The sequence below is a fragment of the Colias croceus genome, chromosome 11, assembly GCF_905220415.1.
Source record: "Colias croceus chromosome 11, ilColCroc2.1".
NCBI classification, from domain to species: domain Eukaryota; kingdom Metazoa; phylum Arthropoda; class Insecta; order Lepidoptera; family Pieridae; genus Colias; species Colias croceus.
Window position 1 is genome coordinate 2,311,212 of NC_059547.1, and position 15,744 is coordinate 2,326,955.

The 15,744-nt window shown below is 34.2% G+C and overlaps 1 protein-coding gene across 1 annotated transcript; it reads left to right on the plus strand.

Moving 5' to 3' along the window:
- Nucleotides 1-9,447: 9,447 nt before the first annotated feature.
- Nucleotides 9,448-9,955, plus strand: LOC123695703. The gene has a single exon (XM_045641612.1). The coding sequence runs from the start codon at nt 9,512-9,514 to the stop codon at nt 9,953-9,955; it is 444 nt and encodes a 147-aa protein (XP_045497568.1). The 5' UTR covers nt 9,448-9,511.
- The last annotated feature ends 5,789 nt before the right edge of the window (nt 9,956-15,744 follow it).

The window sequence follows — 15,744 nt, forward strand, 5'->3', positions numbered from 1 at the left end:
GTCTACATTTTACGTTACTATGATAAATGTATTGAAGCGACGACAATTGTCATAAGCACCTTATTATGGCTTTTCTCTCAACGCGTGAAAAGCCGGTACGGGAAGCTAATATAAAACGCAATCCCTGTTTGTCAGGATATTATATCTTCAATTAAATCACACGGTGCGTGTGCAAAATTACCTCAAACCTTAATTAAGAGCGACGCGCTCAAATATTTAGTTAGTACCATGTTTGTTTGAGTCGTACATTTGGCTTTGGATTACGTTCAAAACATTATCGCATTGCTCGATTAAGGCTTGAAGTCCAGTGTAAAATATATTACTGTATTAGTAGCCTATGGCCCGGTTTCGCCTGCCTAGTCAAAGGAAATTCCTATGGGAATAAGATGTTTCACCGCTGTAAAAGTAGCCTTTCAGAAAAATCATAGTTAACAGAAAGTCACTCCATTGCGACGAATAAAGACACACAAACAAACATGCCATCACATTTGTAATATTGTAACAAGTTTTATCTGGTTTTATATAGGTAGATACATTTTATGATTATGTGTCTTTTTCATCAATGATTATTACTCTGCTGCTGACAGTTCCTTTTGATATTTTGTAAATACGTTGAATTCTACATTGACTTCAATTTACTTACATATTTCTTTATTTTATTAACACACATGTATAAATATTAAATTTTATGCGACTTTAACCACCAGGAATGTAATTTTTTCTTGCTTTTATCCGCCTCAAGGCGGGAGCAGCGGCGTATAGTTTACATAAAGTAATACAACATTTAACAAATAGTTTTCAGCTTTTGTTCAAGGCGTATCAAATCCCCCTGACACTCGATAAATAAATAATTGTCTGTATAGTGTTGCCAGTCGAAAAAATCGCTACAAATCAATCGCGTCAGTACGGGCATTGTACCATTAACTGGCAACCCCATTGTTTATTTCCTTTATTCCCGAATAATGGTATGAGCCTGGAGTTTTTCTTTTATTGAAAGCTCACTCTTATATGTAATTAATTCGTTGATTATTTTTTTATGCCCCCGCCCTTTGTAAGTTGAAATGTTTTGTTATAAATGTATGGATGAATTTGTTCTTGATGGGTGTGTGGGTAAATGGTGTTTGTTCCGTATTTGGGATTAGTAACTTTATGTATTGTTTAGTGAGGTGTTTTTTCTCGGTTAAAAATTGTTAGAGCACAGTAAAGAATGAATAAATGTATTGTGTTACATATATATTACATGTACTATAGAGTAGAATATGACGTGATTGCGAAATATGTTTTCAACTAGTTAAAAGTCAGAAATTCACAGCATAGACATTAGACATATGCACAACACCCTTACCAACTTTCTAGTACAGATAGAAAGTTGGTAAAAGAAAGAAATAAAATAAAAAGTACAAGATATAAATGATAAAAAACTGTTTCGTGTTGACGCATCTATGAAGCATGCGAAACCCCAGATTTTCACATTGAAAATCGATATCTTATTAAATTAACTCCTTACAAAGACTCAAAGGACAGGCGGCAAAGTTGTTATAGCTATCCCTTCAATTAATATAGGTAGTCTGGGTTTGTTTGAATAGAAACGGTTATCCAATAAACTTTCCAACGACTAAATGGACTTTCTTCGACTTTGTTAACGATTGAAATTAGAATTTAAACTTTTTAACGGATATTTTTCAAGTCGCTCTAGTTTTTTATTGCTATTTGTGTTGGCTGAAAATAAATATAAAAGCTTTGAAAGTCTGATAAGTGAATCGTCTCGGAATAAAGAGTATACATAAGTAACAATTAGTGTATTTAGATTTCTATGGTAACAATCCTTTGATTTTGTACCTAAAATTTTGACTGTAGTGAGAATATAAGCAGTCTATTAAAAAAGTCTTTATACCTAGTTTTTTAAGAAAAGTAACTTTTCTTACCATTTATGCCAATGTTCAAAAAAAAGAAGCTTTGTGGATAATAATAAAAATGATGGCCTTTGTCGACAGACAAGCTGTTTCTATTAAACACTGTTAAATAATTAATAATAAACACATCAAAATCAGCGAGAAATCAAATCACACACAGATATATGAAACTTTTAACAACACCGTTTTTGCATTAGCAAATTATTAAATTCATATCTCCATCTATCCGCTATCGCTGTATTTTTGTGTTCTATGTTCTATATGCGAATATTTAAAATGAATAATATATTAGATCAATACTCCATGCTATTTTAAAAAGCGTAGCCCAATTAAATTGCGCATCAAAAGTATTTCATATTTGAAAAGGCGTACTAAAATTATTATTAAGGTTGAAACAATCCGATGCAATGCAATAAAAACAGTCAGATAGAGTTTTAACCTAATCGACAATTATGTTTTACCGAAAACTTAAACCACCTTTAATTTGTTAGAAAAAACAAATTTAAATAGCACATCGGAGACACCACTTTCAAATAAAAAAGAAATATCAAAATTGGTTCACCCAGTCGAAAGTTCTGAAGTAGTAAATCTAAAAAATTACGGTCCAATCGAGAACCTTCTCCCTTTATGAAGTCGGTTGAAAATCCTTCAATTTGTGAGATATCGGCTATATCTCTTCCTCAGGTGAATATTCAAATAACACAACAATATGGGATTTCTGAATGTGTTACACATGTCAAAGGTACCCGACGTACTGTACGTCACATACAGATAAATAAAATAGAACACGCTGACTTTGTACGTTACTATTTGTTCGCCTTTGTTATATTCTATCTTGTGTTCTGTTTTAGGATATAACTCTAGAATATTGAAGCATCACTACATAGTATAAAACAAAGTCTCTTTCTCTTTCCCTATGTCCCTATATCCCTATGTCCCTTTGTATGCTTAAATCTTTAAAACTATACGCAACGGATAACGATGCGGTTTTTTTTAATAGATAGTCTCCACTGTGATTAGGGCAGTTACTTATTTTTCGAACAAAAAATGAGCGGGGCGAGCCGGGGCGGCGCGGCGCTCTAGTTAGTATTAGGTACATTTTTTTTATTAATATTGTTGTTGTCGAATGAATAAGATCTTGTCGCATTTGTAAAGGTAATTATTTGAAGAAATTGAAGACAAATTCGTATCGAAAAAGAAATATAATACATGGGTAAAAAAAGATTTTGATTGGAAATTTAATACGGTTGTATGAATTCAAGTACCTAGTAACAGGTAAATAAGATCATGTTTGTCTTTATATTTAAATAATTATTTTATTTATTTGCTTTTTTGATAGAAGCAAACTTTTGGTTATAGACATTCTAACATTACATGCTCAAATAATTCAAAATTCAAATTCAAAAATTTATTTATTTTTCACAATTTTTTACAAACTTTCACATAAATTAAAATTTGTTATACCTGAGTTTCCAATATTAATTGTAAAAATAAAACCTAAGTAAGATAGGTTTGTGAGAAACAGTAACGTAAAAGTCATACATTCATGAATCTTCACAGTCTTTTACATCTTTAATATTGGAAAGATAATAATATAATGTAACATTTACCAAACTTATGCAATTTTTACCAAAAGTTTACAAAAAATTGAAGTATTTAGTAATACCAGGATCTTTGTTGCCTCGATAAAAGCAATAATTATCGTCATAGTTTGGCACAAGAACAGTATGCGGCTGACATGTGTGTGTATAAATTGCCTTATTAAGCGAGCGCCGTCCCGCGGCGTGATGATTTATATTATGTAATGATAATGCTTTTATTTACGCTTCTAAATTATAAAATGCTGCGGTTTTAACACATACCCTTTACACTATCATATGCGATAGTTTATAGGGCTATTTTGTGTATTTGCTGAGATTAGGGCAAACAATCAAAGACAAACATTCTTACAATTATTGCTTTGTATTCGATATTTTAAACAGTTAAACATTTTAATATTTTTATTGCATTTAAATGCTTTATAAATATTTTTTTTTCAGAATAGAAATAAATCATTGACGAGGCGGGATTCGAAGTTCGAACCCGCGTCTTTTTGCCATACCAGAGCAACGCCTAGCCTCAGCCACTCGAGAATCTTCCTTATCAATCGAATTTCTTCTACTCTTTCGGTTTTACGTGCATAAGGAACAGCTGTTAATACTTTTAAATAAACGCACAGATAATAAACGCGAACGTGCACGGTAAACTAGCGCACATATTTTTAACTGCATAATTCACACGGAATATTGTAGGCATGTAAGCTGTATATTAGGTATAATCAAGGCTTGAGTGCACCTGAAGTTGAGCTAATTAGTAATATCAGGAACACAATTAGTCACAACGGTAATGGCGGACGCATCCAATCTACCTCAAGTGACGTGTGCTTGCAGTGGCGTTGGGAATCGCCGGTTTTGATTCATTATTTAAATTAATTATAATGCTTTTTATTTTATTTTATTTTATTTATAAATATCATTTGCTATCACAGGACTTGATATGTACACAATATTAATTTTTACGCCTATAAAATAAACTACTTTATCATAATATCTTTATAACATGATATAGTATGAGCAATTCGTATGTATTGGGAATCACGAAAACGGCTGCTAAGATTACCTTATATAATTCAAGTAGTGGTGGTCAGAGCAGTGGTGGCTCAGTGGTGAGACCTCGGACTTCGAATCGATAAGTCCGGGTTTCGAGACCAGGCGAGCGTGCAGGAAATAAATTGATTTTTCAATTTATCTGCGCATGTTGTAACATCACCACTGCTCGAACGGTGAAGGAAAACATCGTGAGGAAACCGACATGTCGAAGAATTAAAAAGTTCGACGACATGTGTCATCCGCCAACACGCACTTGGCCAGCGTGGTGGATTATGGCCTGTACCCTCATAGGAGGCCCGTGTCCCAGCAGTGGGAACGTATAATATGGGCTGATGATGATGATGAATTCAAGTAGTACTTAATTCACAAATAACAAATCATAAAAATAATTGTAATATAAACTATTATTTTATATTCACATTTAAAACTTTATTTATTAAAATAATTAAGCATTTGGTTGAGTTTATTTTATCTAATAAATAGTGGTTCCATTTAAAAGTTTATTTAAAAAGCGTTCCTAATGACTGTTTCATTCAATTAAACGATAGAAAAATAAAAGATTAAACATAAACGTGTTTCATTTTTAAATAGTAATAAATCTTGACCTACCTCAACATCTAAACCACTTTGAACGGTAATTGGACCATCAATGGAATAACTGAGTTGCATTTTAATTGGACTATGGACATCCTGCAAGCCGCAGAGTGGTTAATTTATATGGATTATGGATTATAGCATGTTTATATTAAAATGGATTAATTGTTTGATTTAAAACGTCTGTATATAGAGCAATTATGAGATGATGAATGTGCTATGAAAAAAAAATGATAATGTTATTTCATTATTTTATTTGAAATAGGGACTGCTAATTTACGCCTCGTTATTAATTAATTTGATTAAAACTGTTTATGTGTGGATAGATTTGGATCTCATATAAATTTAGGCAAAATTGTTGATCCGTATGCAAAGGAAACGTTTTTCATTAAGAAACATGATGTAAAGAGTTAAATGTTCTTCTATTTCGAGTCAAGGTAAATAGGACAAAATACGTGCATCGTTTAAGAAAATGACACAGTGTTAGCGACTGTATAATAAGTACGTGAGTTGTTTAGGAATTGTGCGTGTGTTTGTGGGCGTGACGTCATAAATCTTAGAATTGACGTACAAAAAATTAAATATAATACTCGAAGATAGCAAAAAAACATTAGCAAATAAAAAATAACTTGGTATAAATAATACAACGGAAAAGTAAACTTTTGGAAGCTTTTCGTAGCAAATTTCGTAGCACAATGCCTACGCGGGCATTTTTTTTATTCTTTATATTTTGTCAATCATTTATATCATAATAATATGCATAGAGTTATAGAAGTAATATACATATTTAAAATTATTTAGAGAATAACAAAAATGTGGTCTTAATGCAGGAATCGAATCAGCGTTTTCACTTTACATTTGATGTATCGCTACGGTAAATTGCATTACTATAATTAAAGTTTAGTTAAACACGTTCATAGTGTATACAATACGTTAGTAATAATTACATTAACTTCAAGATAAACCCAGATGGAAACCCCTTTTTTATAGTGGGGAAATCTTCCAAAGATACCCACGGCCCCCGGGGGAGGAGCCGTGGGTTATGTCGGATTCTTACCGACTAAAACCCCACTGTGTTCCGACGAGCCGCTTTAATGATGGAGCCGCGGGTATTGATTAGAATTCTTCCGCGACAGGTGGAAACCCCTGAAACGAACGAACTTCAAGACATGTATTTTACACTGGTACGTTTTCGACGCGTCTCTAAACGCCACTGCGAAAGTAAATAGCAGTACCGTACGTAATATGTTCATAACTCTTATCTTTAATGGATTCTGTTGTGGATTAATGCATTCGCTAGATATCTGATCGTTGCGTTTCGGCTCTGCTGTTTATTGTTCTTAATTATTTAGGCAGTATTAGTTTATAATTTAGGCAAATATTTGGGAGAATAGAAAATCTGTGAAAGACAGACGTTTTATATGCAGAGTGGGAGTCGAGCATGCTGAGAGTGGGAGTCGAGCATGCTTCGGCACGAATTGGGCCACGCTCGCACCGGGTAAGGTACCACACCCTCACAGAATATCGGCGCCATAGTGACAGTTTACTGTCGCGTTCCGTACGGTGAGTGAGGGGTCCGGAGGCCCACATCCCTTCCCATCCCCTACCCATCCTCTCCTTCCCTATCCTCATTCCCTCCCATCCTCGCCCCTTCTACCTAACTCCTTCCAAATCCCTTTGAGGACAGCAACACATCCACTTCCCAGTGGAGTGGATGCTTATGGGCGGCGTGTATCGCTTAACACCAGGCGACGCGTCTGCTCGTTTGCTATCCTATACCATAAAAAAAAAAATGCAGACAAATATTGGTTTGGTATATTGTATACCTAGGTGTATGCGCAAAAGATGTAAGATGAAAAATACCGTAAAATAATAATATTTAAAACTATGTTTTACTAATAGCGTTAAAAGAGAGCTAAAATGTTATATCAAAAAAGAGCATGTATTCCGAGCATACGTGTCATAAGTGAAACTTCTTTGGCAAGATTCAAAGATAGGTACCAAAATCGTCGCCCTACTACATGACGTGACGGTATTGCCATGAAGCGACTTTGAAATTTTACTCTCAACGCGCCTAAAGGCCTGTGGAAATAAGAACGAAGCTTAGTGAATTTTTATCTACGTATCATATCCTTTATTGTTTACGTATAATATAAAAACATCGTGAGGAAACCGACATGTCGAAGAATTAAAAAGTTCGACGACATGTGTCATCCGCCAACACGCACTTGGCCAGCGCGGTGGATTATGGCCTGTACCCTCATAGGAGGCCCGTGTCCCAGCAGTGGGAACGTATATGGGCTGATGATGATGATGATGATGATGATATCATATCCTTTAAAAATGCAGTACTGTAAAATATTGGACAAATAAAAAGCGAAAACAAATTAAATTCCAACATTAGTATCGCACTTGGCACAGAAACTCCAATAAATGTTTAACATGCGTGTAATCGCCTTTATAGCTCTCAGCTCAATGACAATTTTATATCTATGAAAAAATTTATGTTCTATAAAACATAATTGCCTATAGTTACTATTGCAAATAGGTATATAATCATTAATTCATTATCCTTTACCTTGGGCAGCCTGGAAGAGATCGCTGATAAGCGATAAGGTTGCCTTATGTGCTATGCATGTTTTCCATTTTTTTAATATTATGTAATGTAATGGTACATAAAATAGTTAAATAAATAATAAATATAAATTATTCATATAACATAATTAAATACTAACCATCAACCTATACTTATATTATAAAGCTGAAGAGTTTGTTTATTTGAACGCGCTAATCTCAGGAACTAATGTCCGATTTGAAAAATTCTTTCTGTGTTAGATAGCCCATTTATCGAGGTAATTTATAGGCTGTAAATAATCACTCTAAGACCAATAGGAGTTGAGCAGGCAAATCCGCAAGGCACAGCTAGTAATTTAATCATAATCATCAATCATATAATATTGCCTTCGATGTTTTTCAGGAGGATGTTTCCCGAGAGACAAGTAGAAGTTTTATCTGAGATACAGAACAAAGTTAAATGTTTATTCTATTAAATATTATTAATTTTGTTATACATATTGATTTTATGAGTAACTACGTTACATGTACACGTAATAGTTAAAAAGTAGTTAAACGATATTTGAGTAATATTTTCTTTTGTTTGATTTTACGCGAATATCGGAATATGTTTAGATAAGATTTTAACGGATTTTAAACGCGATTAACTCATTATTATTAATATCCCGACGTTTTGCACACTTTGCAGCGAGCTTGGTCAGGGGAACCTAACCTCAGTCTCCCCTAAAATCTTTAATTTCTTCGATATTTAAATAAGTGAATAAATAGTAAGCATTTATCTTTTAGATTTTGTTTCATCTACACACTGTTGCATAGAGTAGATTATTCATACAATTTTTATTTGTGTCTTGTTTTCATATTGTGTTGTGAGGAATGCTGCAATTAGCCAAAGGGGTCACACGCCCGCGGCTAGAAGTAACATATAAAGGAACCCTTGGGGGTCAGGAACCTCAAACTAGTTTGTCGCTTGAAAAAACACGAAGGATATTTATTTACTAAAATACTAGTTTATTACTAAAAAACAAGTTTAGATAAGTGATTAACGGATTTGAATTATGATGAAAAACGAACTTCATAGTTTAAAAAACAAAGGTTCTCTAATTTTATGAATTTGAGCTGAACACATTAGATGAAAACATAGCTTTATTTCAATGAGTTTTTTCAATATAATTAATAAAACAAAAGATGATTTTCATTATTACCTTCTAAAGCTTTATATGTAAATTGTAAACTAGCTTTCCGCCCGCAGCTTCGCCCGCGTTTTGAAAGAAAAACCCACATAGTTCCCGTTTCCGTGGCATTTCCGGGACCCTATGCGTTAATCCAAGTTATCTGTGTGCTAAATTTCGTTGTAATCAGTTCAGTAGTATTTTCGTGAAAGAGTAACAAACACAAACACACACATCGTCACAAACTTTCGCATTTATAATATTAGTAGGATTAACAACACATATAAGTATGTATCAAGAGCATACATTTTAAATTAGATTTAAAGAGTCTAACAGAGATATATTCCTGCCACGTTTCAACTTCCCGTCGCAAAGTTGTAACTTTATTCGTGACGCCCTCCACGCGTTATAATTTCACTAAGTTAACAAAAGACGAGGTAGCTTTAAGTTCATAACGTAAAAGTATACGTAAAGGGTTATTCCAGGGGCAGCTAAGCTTTTGTATGCTATATATATCTTCATGATTTGCATAACTTTTGCTGACGTTACACATCGAATCAATGTGGCTTGGCAGAAATGGAGGAGTCTGACGGGAGTATTATGTGATCCAAAGATGCCAATAAAGACCAAAGGAAAAGTCTACAAGACCGCAGTTAGACCAGCTCTAATGTATGGCTCCGAGTGCTGGGCAATCAAAAAAGCTCAAGAGCAAAGAGTTCATGTAAATGAAATGAAAATGCTTAGATGGGCGGCCGGCGTAACTAGACTTGATAAAGTGCGCAATGAGTACATCAGAGGAAGTTTCAAGGTCGCTCCCATCTCAGATAAACTCACTGAACAGCGTCTAAGATGGTATGGACACGTAATGAGGCGTGAAGAAAACCACGTAGTAAGGAGGGCACTAAACTTGCCAAATAGAAGACGGGGTCTGGGACGTCCCCCCGCCACCTGGTGGTCTACAATATCAAAAGACATGGAGAGAGCCCAATTGAATAAACAGACAACCCAGGATAGACCATCCTGGCGCATGAGAACGAGGAGAGCCGACCCCAAATAAAGGGGTAAGGCAAAGGAAGAAGAAGAATGATTTGCATAACTTTTCAATAATATGTTAACCAATTTATCTATAGACTCGAATCCGGAGGCAGGCGGTATCAGAATTTAATCCGTGCCTTTCGTAACTTGTGTAATCTGATCAATAAGTTTATAAGATTTACGTCTTTCTTCTGTTTCTTGTATCGAACTGTCGTAATTATTAGATGGGTAAAATTAATCTACAAATATAATTCAGAGTCTTGAAAAAGTTTTAAGTAAATAAACATAAATATATAAATACAAAATACCTAGCCAGAGATAGTATAGTTTCAGTTAGCAATAATAAGACAGTGGATGAAGGCTTTATAACGGTAGATTAGCTGCAGCAATGAATTCTGTACGTGTTGTAATATCTACAGTTGAGACAAGAATTTGTAGTTATTTATTTTCAAGCGAAAATTGTGAAGTTCTAAATAAATAAATGTTTCATTAAAGTTTCTTGATATTGCGCTTGTTTTATAAATATTAATTTAATTAAGTTAAGTGAAATAGTTTATTAATTATTAATTAACTAGCTTTCCGTCTGCGGCTTCGCCCGTGTTTTCAAAGAAAAACCCGCATAGTGCCCGTTTCCGGGATAAAACCTATCACATGTGTTAATCCAAGTTACCCTCTATATGTGTATTAAATTTGATTGTAATCGGTTCAGTAGTATTCGCGTGAAAGAGTAACAAACATACAAACACACATCCATCCTCACAAACTTTCGCATTCATAATGTAGGATAGGATAGGATAGGATTGGATGTTTTCAAACAGATCCTATTTCTTATATCGCTTATTATCATAATATATGTAGTTTATTACTTTCTCATTAAAGTAACGGTAGAATGGGGTTTTGGTGGTGGCAATATTAGGAACATTGTTTCGTCATTGTTTCCTTCATTTCAATTCTACAATTACTGTATTTACGCTTAAAATACGGCGCAGAAATCCAAACATAAACACGTAAAAATGTCTATTTACATGTGTTTTGTTTGGCTCAAGAAGCTTCCGTAATTCGCGTTCTTCCCTCATAATTTTCCTCTCGAGTGATGAGATATTCTCAAAAATATCACCTCAGATGCTCGTGTCGTATATTTAAATGCAATAGGCTCGGATAAATGCGACGTAAAGCTTCTAGCACACCGCGAACGGCTGGATTGCAAACGACGAGTGGTAAATTATTCATGGACACATGTATCTTGCTTAGCACATCATTTTTCTACGTAACTAAAGGTGTTTCATGTGAGATGCGTGTTTTTTTCGGGTATGTTCACACTGTTTGTAGATTTTCTACATATCAAAGCAAAAGGTAAGAATCCAATGTAAGTCTGCCTACAGTATAGTGCCCTAATATTATGAAGAGCCATTGTCAAAAATAATGTTTTAGCCAAAGGTTGTTTAAAATAAAATCTTAATGGATTTTTGTATCCAAATTTTTAATGAGAATATAGTTTGGAATTCAAATTCAAACTTTGAATGAAGTCATTCTTAAGTCGCTTTTCTAGACACATTCATTCTTTAAAAACCGCTTACAGTTTTTACCATTTGGTAAATTATGCCGATCAAAGTACCATCGTGTAGCGTTCCAAACGCGTCGTTTCTACCGCCTCCCGTACACCATACTATTTATTATCGCACGTAGTAAGCTGCGGATAATATATAGCCAGGACTCAAGAGTTACCCAGGAGCTTACACGTACCAGGTATGCCTGCAAAGCACTTCGCACTCTTGAAAGCATTTTAATGAATTAACTGCGGAAAAATATTATATTATGATATTTAGTAGTTTTTCGAGAAGGTAAGGTTGTAGGGACTATGACGCAGGTCTCAAGTAAAATTTCTTGTTTATATGATAGCCTATCGTCCGTAGGTTCGCCCGCGTAGTCAAAAGAAAGACCAGGAAAAAATCCTTATTTTATTTGTTAATCCAGTTACCCTCTATATGTGTGCAAAATTTCTTGTAAATCGGTTCAGCAGTTTTTGCGTGAAGGAGAAACAAACAAATGTTTGCATTTTTTAAAATATTAGTATTAAGATTTCTTAGGGAATAATGATCAATAGGATGTTATTCATCTCCAACAAGGCAGAATAGTTGTGGATACAGTTGGGAATGTTTGGTAGATACTCGGCTTAAGACATTAAAACTAATAATAAGTCAATGATAGTTGTTCCAAAGTTGTCTTTGATCTCGTTCAACATTTGTTGGAGGAATTATCCGTCTCACTACGATGAAACATTTTAATTGGTTTGTCTTTTTATTTTTTCTCCAACAACGAAAATAAGAACTTATACTTTAGCACTTAAGTTATACTTTTTATAAAGCTGAAGAGCTTGTTTGTTTGTTTATTTAAACGCGCTAATCTCGGGAACTACTGGTCCGATTTGAAAAATTATTTCGGTGTTAGATAGCCCATTTATCGAGGAAGGCTATATCATCACGCTAAAATTAATAGGAGTTGAGCAAAGCAGGCAAGTCCACGAGGCACAGCTAGTAATTTAATAATCATCATCAATCATATAATACTGCCTTCGATGTGTTTCATTTGCTTAGACCAACAGGAGAGGAGAACTGCGGGTAAAACCGCGGAGCACAGGTAGTCTAGTCATTTTTACATTTTACATTAGTTAACTAATAAAAGATTACGAAAGAGCTAATAAGCAGGGTTTAAAGCTATTGATAAATCTATAACCAGTTCATTTTACTGGTAATATCTGTGGGTAATATCGTGAACATCGATTTTCGTACCCCTAAGACGGCATGAAATTCACTGTTCACTTGAATATCTCAATAGATCTATTGCAAACTGCTGCATCGATGTGATCAGTCTTAACTCAATACCCAACTTTACTCTATAGGGACCACTAACTACTGTTAACGTGTACTTTAGCTCGGATCGCATATTCCGTGTCTGGCATGTGGTCTCGGTAGTTTAGCAGATGATAAATTTAATCCAAAAATATCATACAAGTTTAATATTTATTTATTTATTTATTTTGGTCTACCAACGTTTGTTTACATTACATATAAAATATCAAAATACACATACACAATTATAAGATCAATGTAAATAAACACTTATAGGTAAACACAGCATGCGAAAAATAAGTTTTAAGTTTTAAAAATAAGTTTTAAGTTTTAAAGTATACAATTACACCAAACAATTTTATTAGTGAAAAAAAAAGGAAAACCAATGATTATATATAATGTACTTAATCCATTCTATTCCTTAAAAAGTGAATTAAGTGTTTTGCGGAGCTTGTTGGGGGAATCTACAAATATATCAAACATCTGACTGTAGTCATTTACAGTTTTACAAATTCTCGGAATGGGTGAGTTCCGACCCGATACGGTTCTGCGTTGAGGAGGACACAGCGGCAACAAAACCTTACGAGGATATCTGGAAGGGACCTTTAAGTGAAATCTTTGAAGCAATTGGGGGCAATCGATTTTACCATTGAACAATTTTAAGGCAAAGAGTAAATCAAGTAGTACCCGCCGATTATCAAGGGAAGTAATTCTGAAATGAGATAATTGCTTTTTATATGATGGTAACTGTTTTTTTGATTTCCCGCTAGAATAAACAAGGTGTAAAAGAAATCTTCTCTGTATCCTTTCCAATCGTAAGGAATGGCACGCGAAGTGAGGTCTCCAAACCACAGAACCGTATTCCAATATACTACGCACCAGGCTATTGTATAATGATATTTTGGCCTTTACATTATACAAACTTTTCACGTTACGTATTAAAAATCCTAACATTTTAGCCGCCCGTGTAACAACCTGATCTATATGTGGCACAAAAGTTAATTTGTTGTCAAAAACAATACCCAAATCCTTTATATGAAAGACCTCTTTGATACTCTCAGAGTTAATATGGTAATTGTAATGTATCAAGTTTCCTTTGCGTGCGAACCTTACCAAAAAACACTTCTTAGGATTTAAATCCATTTTGTTAGAGTGGCACCAATCAACCAGTTTATCTAAGTCGCTTTGTATTTTAGAAGTGTCGTCAATGGTATTGATTGTTCTGCAGAACTTGAGATCATCAGCATACAAATAACTCTGGGAGCAAGACAACAAATCAGGTATCTCATTTACAAATATGTTGAATAATATTGGGCCTAAATGAGAGCCCTGTGGGACCCCGGAAGTTATATTATACGTTTGCGATCGAAAACCATTCACAACAACAAAAAAACTTCGTTTACTCAAGTAGGATTCTATCCATAAGTAATCTATCCAATATTCAAGTAGATTATGGTCGAAGTTCTGAATATTGGTTTTATAGAACAGAACGTTGTTAATAGACAAATAGAGCACTCAAATTCATTTAAATATGTAGATGCTCCAAAACTGAATCGCAAAGCCAATATATTTTATGAATCGACTCGCTCGGATCGTTTATTTTTCCGTTTCTCCCCACATTTTGGTATGTAAAATACGGCAACCACTAATAAAGCCACTTAACAAGCAATTGCCATTCGATGGCAGTCTATTCAGTACGCGAATCGGTATTAACCTCAACCCGGGCTAGTTCCAGCTCATTCCAAGCATCGCATATTCCAGCTCATATGCAGATGCTAAATTTATAGTCACACCGCGCCGCTGGTCATAAATTCGCCCAATAAAATGTTTTATTCGCAACAAAATTTCGGCTTTTAACATCGTGACAAAATTTAAGAGCACTCTTGTGATCGTTATGGACGATTTTCTGGTGAATTGCCCTATTCGTGTCGTATCAGATGTAGTGGGAGGAATAATTGCTTCGGGGACGCGTTAGATTCGCACGCACCCGGCCGGACGATTGAGCACGTATCATGCGTCACGGGAGTTTGAATCTATGGAGTACTCTAGAAACCAATATTGCTGTGCGCTTTTATGTATGTAGACGGGACGTATTGTTAATTTTAAAATGATGATGATAATCTAAGAGTGTTTACTGTTTAGGTCTTGTGTATCTACTTTAATATCTACAATGTACTCAATGTCTATTGATACTGTTGAAATTAAACCATAAAATTCATCTCTGGCACCAGTACCTCCAGTTTTAAAGAAATTTAAATTAGGTAATTAATTATGAAACAACTTTCAAGTGCTATATGAGCAAAACTGTAATACACGAGAAATTAGTTATTAGTTATTTTACAAAATCTATTTTGTACCTAGCATAATAACTAAGCTTATTTACTCTTCGCAACTCTATATTAAATTATTACCAGTTATTTAAACAATTACAAAAGAGATTTCAGTAGATACTTTAAAAAAGGATTGCGTCTAAATGTGTGAAGTCCCAGTTCAACTACCCATGTAACTGTTTATTCAGAACGCCGACTATTTTGGGAATGCAAACGATTCTGATTGAATTTACTAGCGCGAAACGCATATACATCTCTCGATAAATGAACTTAATTAGGAGTTTGGCATTAACCAACCCTCATTTACATATATAACGAATGTACTCAACTGATTCATATTAAGATTCGGTTCATTTTGATTAGTGTATGAAGGTGTTAGAAAACATTGTTCGCTTGAATACGTAATTCATTGCGGTTGCGAATTCCTTAAACGCTTCTGATTTATGTTTTAAACATAAGAGAAGTAATGTTTGAGAACGTAAGGAAAAAGCATTTGTATTTTTAAAGCAAACTTACTATTGTGATTTACACATCTACAAGAAAACTACATGTTACCTATTTTATTATTTATTCCAATTTAATTTTTGTATTATGACTGATGTTTTTAATTCATAAAAAGCAGTTCCTATCAG

Coding starts and splice junctions, on each gene's coding strand:
- LOC123695703 (XM_045641612.1), top strand. CDS start 9,512: ATGCCAATAAAGACCAAAGGAAAAGTCTACAAGACCGCAGTTAGACCA.